Here is an 18,562-nt window from a genome sequence, read left to right on the forward strand (position 1 = left end):
TTTGAAATAAGGAATTAAGATGTGTTCACTCATGTTTAATTCATGAACCACCATGGAACTGTTCTCCTAACTGAGCAAACTGCCATGACTGGACAGAAATTGAAACAAAACAAAAGGAAAAGGCAAAAAAAAAGGAAAAGAAACAGTGAATTAGCAGCACAACACCCTCTCTGTCAGGCAGAATCACGTTTAAAACATAAAACACTGGTTTAGTTCACTGTTACAGCCCTGCAAGAGTCCAGTCCTTGGCACACACTTTAATTCTGGTGAAAAAGATGTTACAAATGCCACCCCCCGAGCTGATTGATTTCCCTTTACCTGAGTCTGTCAGGATTCCATCCCTAAGTGCTCTAACACTTGTAAAAGGAACGCAAGGAAGATCCACATTGGACCAGGGACCTTTCAAGGCAAGAGCAAAACCTACAGATTTCTTTGGAATTTCCTCTCTAACCCCTTCACCCACCCTGGATGAGCCTGCTGGGATCTGCTCACCTCCCTGCAGCCCTCCACAAAAAGCAGCCACTGGCATCCTCTGTGCCAGATGCCACCATGCTTTTCAATTAGAACACCTGATTTGCTAGAGAAGAATTCCTTGGATGCCAGTTTGGCTGCTGAGTCTGACTGAGTGACTGGTGAGAATTTCCTCCCTAGGTGTGCTGCTGTGTCACTCTGTTTTTTTAAGATTTTTTAAGTTTTCTGATGTTGACATTCTTGGAGTGAATTTTCTCACACACTTTCTGTAAATAACTCATTGTTTTACATTCTTTTATAGAGGAGGAAAGAGTTGATAGACTGTTAGTTTGACTAGTGACATTGCAGAAGTGTCAATGTCACCTTCTAATCTACTGTCACTTTTGTAAAGCTATAAATATTAGAGTCAGAGAATAAAACTTCCCTTTTTTCCCTTCACCTTAAGTAGTAGTGTGCTTGTGTTCTCTCGTGTCTTTCAGCGACACTGCTGCTCAGGTGTGGTACCAGAGGGCAGGGCTGTGCTTAGGGGAAGCACAGGAACACTTGGTGGAGTAAAGCACGACCTGGTTTGAGCTCACAAGTTTTCTGAAGGGTTTCCATGACCAGGGATTCTCCACTGCTCCTGAGGGAATCCCTGCCTTCCACAGAGCCACACAAATCAGAAATGAACTCAGCAGGCTGCACAGACAAGTGAAGCCCTGTGATTCCAAAGGGTTGCTGGTCAGGATCTAAGCTTGAGGCTCAGCAGCTGTTTTTGTGCAATTCCCAGGACTTTTGCTGCAGCACATTATCCTCAGACAGACAGTGGGCTCATTTTTGCAGGCACTTCATTTATCCTGGGCTAATCACATGCATGAGGTATGCAGGACTTGGCCCAATATTAAGAAAAACAGTCATGCAACTTCTGCCTTAAGAAGCTGAACACAAACAGCAAAACCCATGTGGCCAGACTGACAGCAGAAAATAAAAATCTTCACTTTTTTTTTATTGTAGTCAAAAGATTTCCACCCACTTTCATACCATACATAATGGATTCCTATATTTCTATACTGAAGGCTGTACTTTAGACAATTTATTTAAGCACTTTAAGCTTTTTACTGATAAAATTGGTAGTTAAAATTGTCCATTTTATTTTTAGAATACCAACACCATGCATCAGCAACTGCAGGCCATCACTTAGGGGATTTGTTCTATTCTCTTCATCTCTACCCAATAACTTTCACATCCTGGTATAATTAATTACCTGCATTTTCAGGGAACACTTTTGTATGCTTAATAAGCTCCGTTTCAAAGTTCTTTAATTTATCAGAGAATCTATTTAAACAAGATGCCATGGGTTTTCCTGAGTTTCTCAGCACAAGTTATTATTTTAAATAACCATTAAGCGGTGTTTACTTTATCTACCTGAAAAACTAACTTTTAAAAAGCAGCTCTGCCTGTCAGTGCTTTCAGGTGCTCCGGAACAGATTTTTGCATTTTGAAATGCTTTACCCCTTTCCATCACCCAGCAGGAGTCACAGCTGCCCAGAGATGAAGTCCTGCATGGAAGAGGTTAACAACCATCAAACAAAGCCAGTATTAGCCAAGAACAAAAGCGAAGGCTTACAAGTAATTATTTCTTCTTTGTAACAGCCTGGTGACTTTTTAATCCTTCTTCTGGCATCATATGCCTCTGCAGCACTTCATCTGAACCCAGGCAGGCATCTGCTAAGCACATCACTGGCTCCAGTGTGACAGAGCAGCTCAAATTCCTGCAACCCAGTGAGCTCATTGGATGGGAAACAGCAACTTCTGATCTGTGTATTATTATTAGTTCTTGGATTCCAGCATAAGAGGAATTTTCTTTGGGGGTATTTCACATGGAGCTGGATTCACTGGAACAGTCATGAAAGCTTAATATCTTGGAGTTGCTCTTTTATGAGCTTGGTTTGAAGTGACTTTCTTTTGGTCAGGGAATGAAGGGCTTAGCTCGTGGGTGGGAGATTACTGGCCAATGGCCACGGATCTTCAGTGCCTGATGCTGGATGAGCCTCTGAGCCTTCAAGGCAACCATCTGCCTGTGCCCCCAGCCAGGAGGTTCTGGGCCAGGGAAGTCAGTGAGGAGCAGAAGACATGTGCCCATGCAAAGGGGGAGTGATGAGAGAAGCCTTCCTGCACCTTGTCTGCCCTCAGAGGCACATTAATAATGGTCCCTTGCAGGAGGCAAGCCAGGGGAGAAGAGAAGAACAGATTCCAGGGCCTGTGTGTCCTCCTGGAACCCCAGCACTGCTGGAGCTCCCACCAACAATTCTGTAACTTTTAAGGCAGGATCTTCTCCCTCCTTTTTCCAACCACCTTTCCTCCATTCCTGAACCCAGCTATCATTAAATACTGCACCATACTGATTTTAATTTTTGTTCCACTTCCATGCCACCAGAGTTTTAAGAAACAAACCCCACCTAATGTTATTCACAGCACCACCATCACCTAAAATCCTGCAAATGCTGTAAATTATCATCCCTGTTCCTTCCATAGACACCCATTCCCACCTGCCCCTGCACCCAGATGAGCAGCTGACACAAACCATGCCCTCACAAAATCCCCATCCTTGGATTCTCTTCTGACTCCATCTTCAACCTGTCCTGCTCCTGCAGAGCAAATCACATATTCCAGCTCAGGAACTGCAGAGCAGAATGAAAGCAGGGAAGATTCACTTCAATCAGCACAAATGCTTCCTTCGCCCAAAATGTCAACAGCTCTGTTTGCTGGTTCATTTTCCCTTAATTTTCTGTGCCAGCACCACACTCAGTCACATTTAGTGACTTCACAGTGTATGAAATCTTTGTAGCAATGTTTTGCTGAGAACTAGAGCTCAGCAAATACATTCACTTAGACCTCAGGATGACCTTAGCTGTACTCTCATCCCTTCCAAGCTCCCTTTTCTTACCTCCTAGAAATAGGAGATTTTGCTGATGGAAAGGCTGAGTGGAATCTTAAACCAAACAAGCTCAGATTGAGGATATGGAACAGATTTCGGATGTGAAGTTGATAAAATACAGCAACAAAGGGAGCAGTGGCTCAACCATGTCTTCCCATCCAGATTCCCCCCTGACAGGCACCACTCAGACTCTCACTCCCCTCTGGGTTAAAAGTGCAGCTCTGTGAGCATCCCAAAGCATCAGCTGAGGGCAGGGGACCTGCAGCAGCCACAGCTCCCCACAGCCCATCAGAGCTGCCTCCCCTGCTCTGAGGGATCACAGGGGCTCTGGGACTAACGGCACACAGGCAATGGCAAGTGTCAGATGCTTATGATGACCAATTTGTGAAGCTAAAAATAAGCTCTGCAAACCAATCTGGCCAAGAAATCCACAGAGCAAACATTTGAGGGAAATTGCAGCCTATTATCAAATGTTCTGCGAGCACCTGGTGAGGGCAATTTCATCAAACAAAATTAATGCTAACAAAACTATTTTAGCAGTTCTTTTTGAATCCAGAGCTCCCCAAACTGAAAGCTGAAGCCCAAGGATAGGTTTGTACCTGCAGGGTATTGCAGATGGGATATTCCTATTCACATCCATGGGAGTACAGAGGCTGGTTGGTTACCAGACATATTTCAAGCCCACATATAGACACAGTCTTTTTTAGCCTAGACCAGAGTTCAATTAAACCACATTGCAAAGAATTTTGGGAGACATTATAATCAGTTATTGTGAACAAATTTCCCATTTTATTTCAGTGGGAGATATTAACTTCATTCATTCAGTATATTGTTAAATGAAAAACTGCAATAATATTCTATTAAATAGACTTCTCTCACATTTTGAGAGCATATCCTTAATGAATTTATCCTTTGAACATTACCACAGATCAAACCTGCACTGAAGTCCTACAGACAACCCTGGATTCAGTACAGAAGTGAGCACTTGCCCCATTCCTCTCCAGCAGAGGCAGCACAGTGGCATTTCAGAGCTGTCAGAGCACGACAAGCACCTAAAGCCAGGACTGAGCAAAGGTACATCAGCAACCTCTGCACTCTTGAAAACACACAAACAATGGGATGGGCACTGAAACTAAATGACGGGAATGCCAAGGGGATAAAAAACCATTTCAAACAGAGCATGGCTGGATGCTAGAGCTCATTGCCAGGGAACTCGCCCAGAATTAACAGGGTGATCGCTGACGTGCAGCCCATCCAGAGCAGTCCCATTAACCACATGTAAAACTCCTTGTTTCAGTTGCATCGATTAGAAGCCAGGATTAGACCTCTGCATTCTAAAGCCTTATCCAACATCTGTCAGGTTGTTCCATTTTCCTCAGGATTACCAACACAACAGACACGTGTATAAACCACAAATAGCTGCTTGGGAGGCACAGCCTTTTCACCAACAGGAAAGAGAAGCTTTAAAGTCTATTTTGGAAACACAGAACTCTCAGAAAACTGCACATCAGAAAGGCATTTCCAATATTTTAATAACAGCCTCCAATGCTCTTTGCAGTTCTGTACATGCCCCCCTTTGGCTGCCAAAATTCCAAGATATCCTTTTATTACAGACCTCTCTTCTCTCTGACCCTCTGCTCACAGAGCTGCGTTAGTCAAAGGCTGCCTGACATTCAGAACTGAAATCTATAAATGGTTTTCTCAGACTGGCTGATGACCTTAAGAGTCTGTAAAACAACAGTGTACATGCAAAGGTCAGTGAAGATTTCCGGCATCACTCCCCCTCCCAGGGCTGCCATTCCCAATTGTCTCCACTGCCGAGGCCATCTGACCTATTTAAGCCACTTTGCTGCGTGGAACCAAAGATAAATACCTGGAACCTCCAATTTCCACTGATGAAAGCTTTTGTTAGGAGAAAAGGGTTGGGAAACTTCTGTACAGACACTATTCAGGTTGTGTGCTGGCCAGAGGCTGCAAATGTCAGAGAGAGTCCTGTGAGCACCACACGGTGGGCAAAATGTCACACGCTGGCTTTTGAGGCAAGCAGGGCTGCAGGGAGTGGGGCGCACCCCATGGATCCTGCAGCCCCATTGTGGAAAACCCCATGGATCCTGCTGGCCCCACTGTGGCACACCCCATGGATCCTGCAGCCCCCCTTTGTGGCACACACACCCCATGGATCCTGCAGCCCCACTGTGGCACACACACCCCATGGATCCTGCTGGCCCCACTGTGGCACACACACCCCATGGATCCTGATGGCCCCACTGTAGCACACACACCCCATGGATCCTGCTGGCCCCATTGGGGCACACACACCCCATGGATCCTGATGGCCCCACTGTAGCACACACAGCCCATGGATCCTGCTGGCCCCATTGTGGCACACCCCATGGATCCTGCAGTCCCATTGTGGCACACACACCCCATGGATCCTGCAGCCATCCACTGTGACACACACACCCCATGGATCCTGCAGCCCCCCTTTATGGCACACACACAGCCCATGGATCCTGCTGGCCCCACTGTGGAACACACACCCCATGGATCCTGCAGCCCCATTGTGGCACACACACCCCATGGATCCTGCAGCCCCATTGGGGCACACACACCCCATGGATCCTGCAGCCCCATTGGGGCACACACACCCCATGGATCCTGCTGGCCCCATTGGGGCACACACACCCCATGGATCCTGCTGGCCCCAATGGACACACCCCATGGATCCTGTAATCAATCACCCATTGGGGCACACACACCCCATGGATCCTGCTGGCCCCATTGTGGCACACACACCCCATGGATCCTGTAATCCCCCACTGTGGCACACACACCCCATGGATCCTGCAGCCCCACTGTGGCACACACACCCCATGGATCCTGCTGGCCCTATTGTGGCACACACACCCCATGGATCCTGCAGCCCCATTGTGGAAAACCCCATGGATCCTGCTGGCCCCACTGTGGCACACCCCATGGATCCTGCAGCTCTGCTGGCCCCAATGGACACAGCCCATGGATCCTGCTGGCCCCATTGTGGCACACCCCATGGATCCTGCAGTCCCATTGTGGCACACACACCCCATGGATCCTGCTGGCCCCACTGTGGCACACACACCCCATGGATCCTGCTGGCCCCACTGTGGCACACACCCCCCATGGATCCTGCAGCCCCACTGTGGCACACACACCCCATGGATCCTGCAGCCCCATTGTGGCACACACACCCCATGGATCCTGCGGCCCCACTGTGGCACACACACCCCATGGATCCTGCAGCCCCACTGTGGCACACACACCCCATGGATCCTGATGGCCCCACTGTGGCACACACACCCCATGGATCCTGCAGCCCCACTGTGGCACACACACCCCATGGATCCTGTAATCAATCACCCATTGGGGCACACACACCCCATGGATCCTGCTGGCCCCATTGTGGCACACACACCCCATGGATCCTGCAGCCCCACTGTGGCACACACACCCCATGGATCCTGCAGCTCTGCTGGCCCCACTGTGTCAGCACAGCAAGGACAAAGCAAAGAGCACCTCAGCCTGTCCTGTCTGATAGCTGGAGAGAAGAGGAGCATTCAGGACACTGGATTTTATTTCCAGCTCCACCACAGACTCATGGCAGGCACAGAAACCTCTGCAGGCCAGGTTCTGGCAGGGAAATGGGAATGAGAGCAGCTATGGTTCAGTTTGATTGACTGGCGAGTCAAAACCACGTGGAGTTCAGCACACAAAAGGCCAAATAAAACATTGTCTGTCTGGGGGGGGTTTCTGGGCTTTAAAGCAGGCAAAACCAACCCAGTGGCAGTCACAGAAAAGGGGGAAAAGCAGACAGCGTGGTCAGTATTTTCTACCTTCAGCAGCGCCTTTTCAGAGATCTGGACTGCTCATCCACTGAAAAAATCTAATTTTCATGGCAGTACAATTCTATGGAACACATTTCTCTGCAGGGGATGTATCAAATTTAGCCTTACAGGATGGCTCACCAAAGCCTCCCCAACATTTTAAAGTTTGGCCAGAATGCCATAATGATTGAAATACACGAATATCACAGTTAGTTGGGTTTGGGTTTTTTTTGAAGTTCTCAAGTGTCATAAAAATGGGAACATGCAAGATGTAAGTTACAAACTTGAACAAGTTCTGGCCTTGGCAATGAATCAATTCCTTGTCCTGTATCTCCTTCTCCAGTTTTTAATAGCTCTGTGCTTGGCTCTGCTGTTTAAGTCTCTGTCAGATGCTGATAGGCACTCGCTCCTCTGTTTAGACACTGAATTGCTTTGCACAGCTCCTTGTTTAAAGAGAGATTAGGGTCCTAGAGCCTGAATGGGGCAATTTGCTCAGCACTCGACTGCCACAAAAACCAACAAGAACCAAGAGCACCAAAGAGCTCAGACCTGCACAGGATGAAGCTTTCAGCTGCAAAAGCGTAGAAGGAGGACACAGAGGACTCAATAAATGAATTACAATGTTTTTCCCCCTTACCATCCAGAAAGAAAAAAAAGAGTATTTTTTCTTGTAAATAGGTACTAATGAAAAATAAAGCCAGCCAGCAACATGAACAACAGGACTTTATCTCACATAAAGGACTTTACCTCACATACCCCACACTGAGACCCAGCCTGCACTGGGCTCTACATCACACAGGTACAAGGGACATTTCTCAAAGAGCCAGGTATAGCCTGGCAGTGAGTAATGCCAAGGCTGAAAAGAAAAAAGGGGTTTGTTTCAATCACACCTGAGCCAGGCTTTCCCTGGGCTCTGAAATACACTTTCAGCACACATCTTGATACCTTCCTCACTGGCACTCACTTCTCAGGGCTGGTATTGCCAGGGTCCTGGGCTCTGCTGGGAATAAACCCCCTTCCGACCTCTCATCCCACCTCAGCAACTCAAAACCCTACAGCTGCAATCATTTTTCCCGTTACCCACACAGGGAACTCGGGCAGTGAAGCTGAGTTTTCCAGGAGGTTCCAGCAGAGCTCAGCACAGAAAGCAGCAGGAGCAGGGACAGGGCACTGCGTGGGCAGCGGGTGAAAGCACCAGGGCACGGAAGGTAAGAGGATGTAAGAGCCTTGCTGCTGATGGATGGGACTTGGCAAGGCAAGGCAGCAAGTGCTGCCAAGATTAGACTCCAGTCTGTCAGCTTTTCCGAGTGGGAACCAAGAGCCCCAACCTCCGCTGCCTGGCGGCTCCTGGAATCTGCAAATTCGGTGTAGAACATCTAAATCATGGAGAATAAAAGGCCCTGGAAGTACTGGCTTGGATCAGCGTTCACTGTTGCAGAATTCCACTCTCAGGAAAGCTTCACCACTGGTATAAATCAATAAAGTTTCATAGAAGACAGAAAAATCACCATGTGCTATACCAGCAATGGTCCATCCCCAAAAATATCCTTTAATTGCTTCTTGAAAAAAAAAGTTTATTATTTATATGAAAATTTAATTTAAGAGTAAAGCAGCCACTTATCCTTCTTTCCTTTCTCCTCCTCTCCATCATGAAGGATTTAGAACACTAACATATGCAATGCATGCACATTTTTAATACTTGCATGTATTAAACAGTTGCTTGTATGCAAACTGTGATTTAAAGCATGCCAGAATATCCCAATATCCTGGCTACAACCCTGCTAATCATCTCCATTTCAAAGATGCAATGAGGATTTATGAGAAGATTAATTGAGAAAGGAGGCTGAGGGGGTGGGGGACAGCCCTGCCTGTTGGGGAAATGAACTCAGCATCACCTTTAACCTCCAAGCAATTCTTTGTCACAGAGCACAAAGCAACTCATCATTCCAGAAGAGCAGCAGGACAGAAACCAAGCGGAAATTTATCTGGTTAAACACCTTCTTTCCCAGGGATTAATCAAAAGGGATGGCTGGAGCGCTGGTGTCTTTGTGCTCGCAGCACCTCCAAGGGCTGTGTTTAAAGAGCCCTGGCTGCTGCTAAGAGAGCAAAGGCACTGTGGCTCCTGGGGTGAGCAGCTCCTCCCCAGACCCCCAGTTCTGGCTCTCAATATCCTGTCCTGGCTCAAAAGCTTTGTGGGAGCAGCCCAGCTCTGCCCTGGGTTTGGTGAGCCCTGGCAGTGAGGGGCAGAGGCAGGAGGGAAGGGGCTCCCCAAACCCCAGCCCTTCTCTTCTTCCCACTTCACCCACACCAGAAACAGCAGGGAGAACAAAGTGCTTGTGGTGTTGGCAGTGAGAAGGGGAAAGGCAAAACTACAAAAGGAAAAATGAGATCCAGAACAGGGAATCTTCCAGAGGAACACAAGCAGACCTGACAGAATGCTAAATCACAGTGAGAAAACGCAGCAGAAGAATGATGAACACATGGTTTTAATTCTGTTTTTAAGGCAGAGAAATGATTGAGAAGTCTCTTTCTAAAGTCTCTGTTATTTGCTCTAATGCCTTGCAATAACCTGCCCAGGAAAGGCCAAACCAAAACGCTCCATCAGTGCCATACCTGAGCAAAGTCTGGGAGAACACTTCTGGCAATTCCAGCTCTGGAATTAGGAGGCAGAAGCCAATGGGACCAAGTTCTGCTTTCCAAGATGAAGTTTATACAAAAGTTTAGAAATTCAGAAGCCAGAGATAAAGGCCTGCCTAGGATGAAGACAAGAACCTGGATCCATTTATGTTCAAAGCAGAGCAACAGCCTGCTGCAGCTCCAGGGAGGGCATTAATGCCAGAGGCAAAGCTGTGCGGCTCTGAAGGTACATCAGAGTAATTCTGTGTTTTCGGGCTGGGTGGAAAGCACAATCCTACCTTCCTGCTTCTTCTCAAGCATCCCTAAAGTCATTGGCAAAGACAAATGACAATGATGGATGCCGGTTTGTTATGCTGAGCACCACAGAACTGCACAGAGCAAATGACTTGCACTATCTTTTTAAGAGGTTGAATGTGTCGTGCTCCTAAAGTGCTGTTGTGCTCAAGAATCACTGAGATCTGCCTGCAAATCAATGCAATAGAGCCCTGCTATACATTTTGTAAGCCCTATTTTTATCCTTTCCTAATATAACTTCCAAACCTTCCTCCTCCCCCACGTCCCTGCCACAGATCCCTAATTCACACAGCTAAAAACACACAGTGCCTCCTACAATTTTTCCAACATGTGCAGTCCTTAACAACAAATTTAATTTCTTCCTTTCTTTGAAGCTCATCTTCATTCAGCCTGGCTCCAAAGGGAAATTAATGAGGGCTCGCTGAATATGTTTACATAAGATCTCCTCCAAATTTCTGTTATTAGGCATTAGGAGTGTTTTTATCTGCCCTCTAAGGGGCTGATGTGTCTGGCCAGAGATGTCTCAATGCAACATCTGCTGTCCACTCACACCCTGCTGGCTGTGCTGCCAGCAGCCACAGCAGCTCTGGAGCAGGGGCTGGGTGACAGCTGGATAAAAGCTGATTTCACCAGGAACTCACAGCCAGCGAGGGGCTGGCACAGCAAGGCACACCCAGGGCTGAGCAGGCTGTAGGGCCTGGCTGTCCCCATTGTCACCTGGCTGTGAGTCTGTGCCCAGGGCCAGGCAGAGCTGTGACACTGCTGTGGTGACACAAACCCTGCCCACACACCCACTGTGATCCACACTGAGCCACGCTGGGCCCCGGCTGCTCATCCCCAGCAGCCTGTGTGCTGCAGGAATTCCATCACTGATGTGAACTTCAGCTCCTGGTGGACTGCACAACCACTTCTTGGTCTGTGATATTCAATAGAGGCTTTGGAGTTAGACAGAATCCTTCTGTTCGTTCTTATGGACACAAAAGAAACAATAAAGTTCTTTGTGTAACAGCAATAGTGTGTACCATCACAAGGAAATCGCTGCACGCACAAGCACAGGTAAAACACCTATTGGTGCATACACTCCCAACCACAGCTCATTCCTGCAGGATAAACTGTAAATGCAGCTCCTGAACTGACTCTCAGGCTGACACATGGTGCTGAGCAGGGCACAGGCTGGTTCCTTCTCCCTAAGTGTGCCGTGCTGCTGTCACACATCTGGCTGCAGGGGACCTGTGCTCTATGGCTGCTGGAGCTAGACAATGGGATTGCAGCAATGATTAAAGATGCCTGTGGCTTCTGGGCAGGCAGGAACAAAGGAAACCCTTCTGCTGGAAGAGGGGTTCGATAAAATCCAGGCTGTCTCCACTCCTGCCGTTCAGTCTCCTTCATTAGCCAACAAAGCAATGACTCCAATTCACGACAAGAAAAGGAAACTGATCATCCTGACCAGCTTCCAGTGCCTCTCCTGCAGCTCCTTTTGGCTCCACGTCTCCCCAGGTAACCCTTGCCAGCTAAGGCAGAGTGTTACTAGAGCCATTACATCATCCACATTCAAGAACCAAAACTTTCATAGGGATCATTTTTCCCTCAATAAAGAAATAAAAAGCTAATGCCACCCTGAATTCCCAAAGTGCTGTATTAGCACTCTTGTCAGCTGTAGGGCTTTTGGCCTGCTATACATGTATTTTTTTCCCTTTATAAGTCTGTTTGAACCTGTCTGCATTTCAGTTTGCTAAAGCTGTTTAGCCAAGTATGAAGTCCATTCATGGCCAGCTGTAAGGAACGTCACAGGCTGTAACCCAAGCAGGCAGTGGTGCCTGTTTGCTGGAGACTCATTCAAAAAACCAAAGAGAACAAGAGCAGTTTTAGAGATGCTGTAAATGCTGAGCTGCTTGCTCTGCAAACTAATGCAGAGCCTTGTTCTCTGTGCAGACCAGGCCTCCGAGTGAGGGGGGTGTGGGAGGGAAGCCTTGTTTAAACCAGCTCCTCTGAGCTAACCACTTTTACTTTAAAGGGAGTATCATGCATTCATTTAGAAGACAGATATCAGCATCTTCTGCCCTTGCTGGAGACAGAGCAGGCTACGGAAAGCTCCTGCCCTCTGGGCTGTGAGGTAAAGAGCAGAGCACGTCTCTTCTCGGTATAAATTTAAAGGGAGGACCTACAATATGGAGAAATCTTCAAAGGCCAGTCAGGTTTCCAGTCCAACAACCCTGCCAAGTGTTCCTTTAATCCTTTATTTACCAGTAAATCTGCCTCTCTGTTCAGCAGGCTTTTACTGGGATTGAGTTTCAGCCTGCAACCCAAAAGCTGTAAGCATATGCTCTGTAGCCCTAATGAGAAACTCAATCTATTAATGAGCAGACCTTCTCCACAGGACCAGGTCTTGGCAACATGAGTCAGTTCCTGAACTTTCACCTCCTGCTTGGCAGCACACCAGACTAACTCCACATCTCTCAGCTGGCTTACATTATCAGCTCATTATTAACATACATCAGGGCCAGATCTCTTTTACATGCACCCAGCAAACAGGAAACTACACAAGGGGAGGGCTCCTCATTTTTGTCTGACTCTGGAGCTCATAAAAGTGACTAATTAGAACCAGCTCTAGCAGAGGCACTCTGCAGATCCCACATTGCCTCTGAACTCAGTCCTGACTGGGATAAACACCCTGGGATGCCCTGGCTGGCTGCAGGAGCCAGCCCAGACCCTTGCAGCCCTTACCAAGGCTGAGGTGTGCAGCTCCCCTCACTCTGGAGTTGAGACCAGAATTCAGATGGAACAAGCAGCATGTCCAACACCCCACAGCGTCACAGAGAGCTGAGCTCCTGCCCTCAGTTCCCTGCAGCAGGAGAGCTGTGGGAGCCTTTGCAGCCCCTTTCAAAGGACACTGCTGTGTGCTTCAGCTCTGCACGCCTGCCTGGCTCCGAGCGCTGCTTTGAAGTGGCCTGGGAGCCCCCAGCAGTGTACACAGCACTTTGGGAAAGCTTCCCAGGCCATCTCTCATGGCCAGAGCCCTCACGGAGCACAGCAGAGGGCTCCTGGCACAGTCAGCACTGTCCTCAGTGACACACAGCTATTTGTCATGATGGTGTCACTGTATTTTCCTCCTTACACGACCAGTATTTACTTGTGCCCTCCAGTGCCCTCTCCTCAGCTGTCATCCTTCGGCTCAGAAAACTGAGCAAACAGAAAAAACCCCAAACGATCTCTCCTCCAGATGCCAGGTTCAGATGCAGTCCGGCCAAGCAGCCTGGTAACTGCTCCCATCTCGTGTGAGCACAGATGCCAGCACAGCCAGTGCCCACATCAGAAAATGCAGATGGAGACACAGTCAAGGAGCAGGGAAGGTCAGCAGAGCCTGCTCTGCTCAGACAGGTGCCTGCTGGTGATGTGGATCACACTGAAGCTGGCACACAGCATCCTGTACCTGCCCTCGCCCCAGCTGAAGGTACATTCATCCTCAGATGCAGAAAATCCACACCCACTCTCAAACACCCTTTCAGGCAAACCAGACTTAACACCAATCAATACAAAATCTGGCAGCATCTCAGAGCCTACACCAGCCCCTAATTTTCTTTGGCTGCTCAAAAGGTAGCAATTTATATTCCTTTTTCTAAAAAAAAAAAATTAGCTGTGGTTAGAATTACTTTTCAGAGCTGATCTCATTTCATAACTCGCCTCCTATTCAGACGGAATTTATGCGCAGATGCCCGGAGCCAAAAATCTGTTCTCATTTAATCCAGAGCAGAACAGGTAAAGAGCAAAGCTGTTGGAATTGCCAGGTTGGTGCCTTGCTGCTCCAGCCTGCCCTGTCCCAGCAGCAGGCACAGAACCCCCAGTGCCCAAATCCTGCTCCAAGGGGCTCCTGCCAGCTCATGCTGATTACCAGGGGGGAGCTAAAGACAAAATATTCCTACAGGACCAAGAGCTTTCAAATGCAAAAGAGCTGGAAATAGATTTTTAGCTATTTTAAATGTACTTTCTCAAGCTGCAGGTCAGAAACCTGCAGAGTAAAGAGCTAAGGGATCCTTTGTGGAAACAGTGGTGATAAGAGAAAACAGTATTTCAGATCAACTGGTCAAGAATAAACCATACAACTCCTCCCTGTAGTTATGCCAAGATGATAAAACTCTGAATTCAGATGAAGGTTTGTTACCCAAAATAAGCCAATCCCACAATAGAGGCACCATATCTGTCCTTCTCCTAGGGATGCTGAGTTACCTTAGGCTACTATTTCTAAATGGGTAAAGCTAAAGTAAAATAACTAAAAGTTCTTTTGCAGAAAGAAACACCTGGGGTTTTAACTGGTGCTCAAAAATGCCTTGGGGTCCTTGAAAGGGTGATTATGTAATGGAGAGTGATACTATTCAACTTATAAAACCAAAATATATTAAGGTATATCAGTATATTAGTGGCTGACTCAAGCAATAGGAAAATGTATATTTAAATGTTTTTTCATTATTTGTTCACACAGCTCCATAGAAGAGATGCCAGCAATAGTACAGGTGCTGGAAGAAGAGACAAATTTGTTAGATATTTGATACCAGTCTAACTGCAAATAGGTGACAAATTTCATTCTCAATAATATTTGCAGAAGGTAAAGAAAGTCCAACTCATCTTAAAAATAAGGGTGTGATAGCATCTCAGTCACAGCAATGAACTCCTTCTGGCTTTCTTGGGACTGACTGAAAATCTGGGCAGGATAAATTAAATTCTCCAATATGTAAAGCTCCATGTTGTTATCATAGAAAGTAATCTGGATTCCAGCAGCAATTCAAATGTTTTCCTCAAGTATGCAGATGTAACTCCTGCCCCCTTGGTAGGCCCCTACAGCTGAGAATTGAACCAGCCTCTTAAACTGAAATACCTGCACAGCCAACCTGATTTGTGATGCTCAGGTCCCTCAGGTCTCAGCAAAATTAGCCCCATTAAGAAACAAAGCACAGTCTGGTGCCCACATATGGATTTAGCAATTTCCCTTTATGTTAGCCAATTAGAAAACACTGGCTCTTTTCCTTTCCCAAATGCTTTCAAATTAATGAGGAGAGAAAAAAAAAACCCCACCAAAACACATAGCAAAGGCTGAACAAAGATTGGTACTTGATAGAATTTGCGTGTAAATCCTCCAAGATTCAATTTTAAGTAGAAGCAAACAAGGAAAATATTTACTGCTCAGCATTTCACAAGCACACCAGCCTTATCTTGCATTTAAAGGCTTTGGAGGACTGTCAGTGGTGATTTCAGCCCGGAGGCTTGGGCAGTGCTGTGGCTGAATGAAGCACCAGACACAATTATTACAATTATCTGTCCCAAGAGCCAAGCAGGGCCAGGGAGAGGGGCTGAGTCCCAGCTGTGCTGTTCTGTCCCCAGCCCATCCCACCTTCCCTCACCCCACAAACCCACCCAGCCTGCTCCTCAGACACTGATGGCAATGCCACAGCTCCCTGCACACTTCCAGCACAATTCCATTTTCTGGGAGTTTCTCCCAGCTCAGGCAGGGCCAGCAGAGCTGATTCATCCTCCCTGGCCATCCCATCCATCTGGAGCACAGCAAACCCTGGCTGCTGCCTCACACCATGTCCATGCTCAGAGCAGAGCCACCGAACACTGCTGCCAAATCTCTCTGCTGGAGATGTTTGAATTTGATGTGGGCTAGAAATATTTCCTGGGAGTTTTAGCTTCATTTCCTCTCAGAGAAACTCCTCTCCCTGTTTCCCTTCAAGCTTATATACTTGAATTACCATATCTCCTTAAGCAGCAAAAAGCAATAACTTCACCAGATCCAGGAAATATCAGTGGCATTATTAATGTAAATAAAGGATTTTTCATAGCATTTTTAAAGTTATTACAACGAGAGCATAAATAAACCTCACTGATGGAATATTAGTATTTTCTGTTAGTGGGAATCAGTTGTAAGATACAGTCAAGTAGGGAACTTCTGGGCATATTTAATTCCCATAACCACATGAACAACTCTGTCCTGTTAAATCTCCTTATCTTTTGCATTTTCCATTCATTTCCTTCCAGCCTCAACACTGTCCCCAACTCAAAAAGCTTCAACTGAACCAGAACGAGCCTCACAATAAAGCACCTCCAGAACTAAAGGAGACAAATGTCCTTTTGGCTTTTAAAGCTGCATTTCTCACTAGAAATGCTGCCAGTTGAAGCAAATCTCGAAAGGTGAGCATGGGCTAATGGGCAGAGAAGTAAGATAGAAGTTGGCACACCTAGATTTGACTCCTAGTCTCCAGATTATTCACTAGAATACTAAATAGTGGCTGGTTTCAGTCTCATTTAAGAACTAACTACTTGCACTCAGGATCGCATTGCTCACACAAAGCAGGATGAAACTCTTAATGGAGGACATGGAGCAAATAAGAACTTTCTGCTGTCAGGAGATAACCATCGTGCTCATCCCAGCTCCAGTCCCACTTCCAGCATGTGCAGGGAGGGATCTGAGACCATTCCCTCAGTCCCACCTGACAAACAGGCACTGTCTGCAGGAAATGGTGGGATCTGAGCATTTCACCCAGTTCATCTTTCCTCCTAAACCCCCTGAAACCCCACATGTTACAGAAATCCTCATTTCCATCTCCCAGATTTCCCTGCACCTCTATGAAAGCACCCTGGAACACCTGGGGGAGCAAAGCAAAACAGTTGATAAAAATCCTGATGAAAGCAGCACATTCCCATGGTAGGTTTGGATTTCTGCAGGGTTCTGTAGCTGCAGATATGAGGGGGATTGCTGGGGGTGTCAGACCTTACCAGACCTGGCGCTCAAGAGCAAAGGAAAAGGATTCAAGAAGCAAAAAGCTGCCTCAGGAAAAATGAAACACAACCCCCTGAGTGAAGAGAAGCAACTTGCAGCACATCTCTCCTTTTTCAGTGTGAGGCTGGAAAATGCACTCTACTAATGGATAATATTTATTTCTCTCTTTTACAGTATTTCTGCCCAAAGTGCTGACAAATAGGTGTTATTTCCTTACAATAATTCCTGTAATAATGAGAAATCCCAGGCAGCCTCAACTCTAGATGGCGTTGGCAGCTCCTCTTACAATCCATGAACTTGCTCCAAGGTATCCAGCTCCTGGAGACTGAGCCTGATCTGGTCCTACTGCAGACAGACAGAACTACTGCTACTGAGCTGATCAGAGAGCTGGAGAACTCTGTCCAGCAACTCCAAAAGTGACGGGAGAGTTAAAAATAAGTGTTTGTTTTGTTGAGAATTGCTATTACACCCACAAAGAACTGAACATCTATTAACTATCAGAGAATAATGATGCCAGGAGGCATGAACTGTGGCAGTAGCTCATACCACACAGGCTCAGGTTAAATGCCACCATTTCCCTGCCCCGATTTCACAATTTGAGTGAACTGCAAACTCTTCAAACAGCACATTTGCACATTTCATTCTGTGACTGAGCTGATTCACCCAAACATTACTGGATTCCCCAGAAATACCAAGGTTCCCCAAACACTAAACCCACAGAGCTGCCAAGGAGAACTAAGATCTAAGCTGAGTTAGTTCTCATCTTCACTTCTAGCAAGGTGATGTTGTTTAGGAGGTGCAGCCATGGATCTCATATTTGGCAGGGCCATAATTTCCACAGCCCTGCACTGAGCAGGAATCATTTATTTCCTCAAGGCACCTTGAATTTCCCACCATTCCTGAGTCCAAAAAGGAGCAGCAGCATCTGCACAGGGTCCCCACGTGCTGCCTGAGCCCTGGCTTGCAGCAGGAACTCAGGACACAAGGGGAAAAGCTGGCTGCTGTTTCAGCCTCTGAAATCAGTCAGGGAGCACTCTGATCCCCCATGAAACCCATAAATCAAACATTTCAGAAAGTGGATATGAGAAACAAAATGTAAGTATCCTCCCACTCTGGCCATGACAGTGGCTGCTCTGAATTTATTACTGCCCTGCTGCCACAGTTCTTCCTTGTGGGGTCAGTTCAGTGGCAAGCAGCTCCCAGCACAGCCAGGACTGGCACACACACCATGGGTGACCCAGATGCCAAGGGAGGGCTGGTGGCCTCAGGATCTCCCAAAATACATCTGTAACTTCCAGAAGAAAGAGCTAAAGCACCCCCAGGGAACACCTGGCCACTCAGGTGGGCATGGCCAGCACCTGGTGACCTTTCCTGTCTGACTGGAGGGGAGTTCTGTGATTCTCAGCTCAGCAGTGCCACTGGTGCAGCATTAAAATGCTGCTTAAGTCTGCTCCTGTGACAACTCTTTATTTCAAATGATTGTTTATGAAATTTAATAGCGGCAGCTCATTCCTGGGTGATGGTGTCTGACACAGAACACTTAAAGTGAAATGTGAGTGGCATTTTTGTATGGCTCCTGTACCGAATATCATCACAGCCCCAGTTAATTAA

General features: G+C 47.0%; 1 protein-coding gene across 5 annotated transcripts in view; it reads right to left on the minus strand.

The window, feature by feature from the left end:
- TMEM132C (transmembrane protein 132C) overlaps positions 1 to 18,562 on the minus strand; it is a 166,031-nt gene that overhangs the window by 113,362 nt on the left and 34,107 nt on the right. Inside the window, exon 1 of one of the 5 annotated variants that reach the window (XM_064726858.1) lies at positions 1,876 to 2,002. The exons of the other annotated variants lie outside the window; for them this stretch is intronic. Coding sequence (XP_064582928.1) covers positions 1,876 to 1,972 — 97 coding nt within the window. The 5' untranslated portion in view covers positions 1,973 to 2,002. Of the gene's footprint in view, positions 1 to 1,875; positions 2,003 to 18,562 lie in introns of those variants that run through there. 5 annotated transcript variants of the gene reach the window in all.

This window comes from Zonotrichia leucophrys, chromosome 15, assembly GCF_028769735.1.
Source record: "Zonotrichia leucophrys gambelii isolate GWCS_2022_RI chromosome 15, RI_Zleu_2.0, whole genome shotgun sequence".
Taxonomy (NCBI): domain Eukaryota; kingdom Metazoa; phylum Chordata; class Aves; order Passeriformes; family Passerellidae; genus Zonotrichia; species Zonotrichia leucophrys.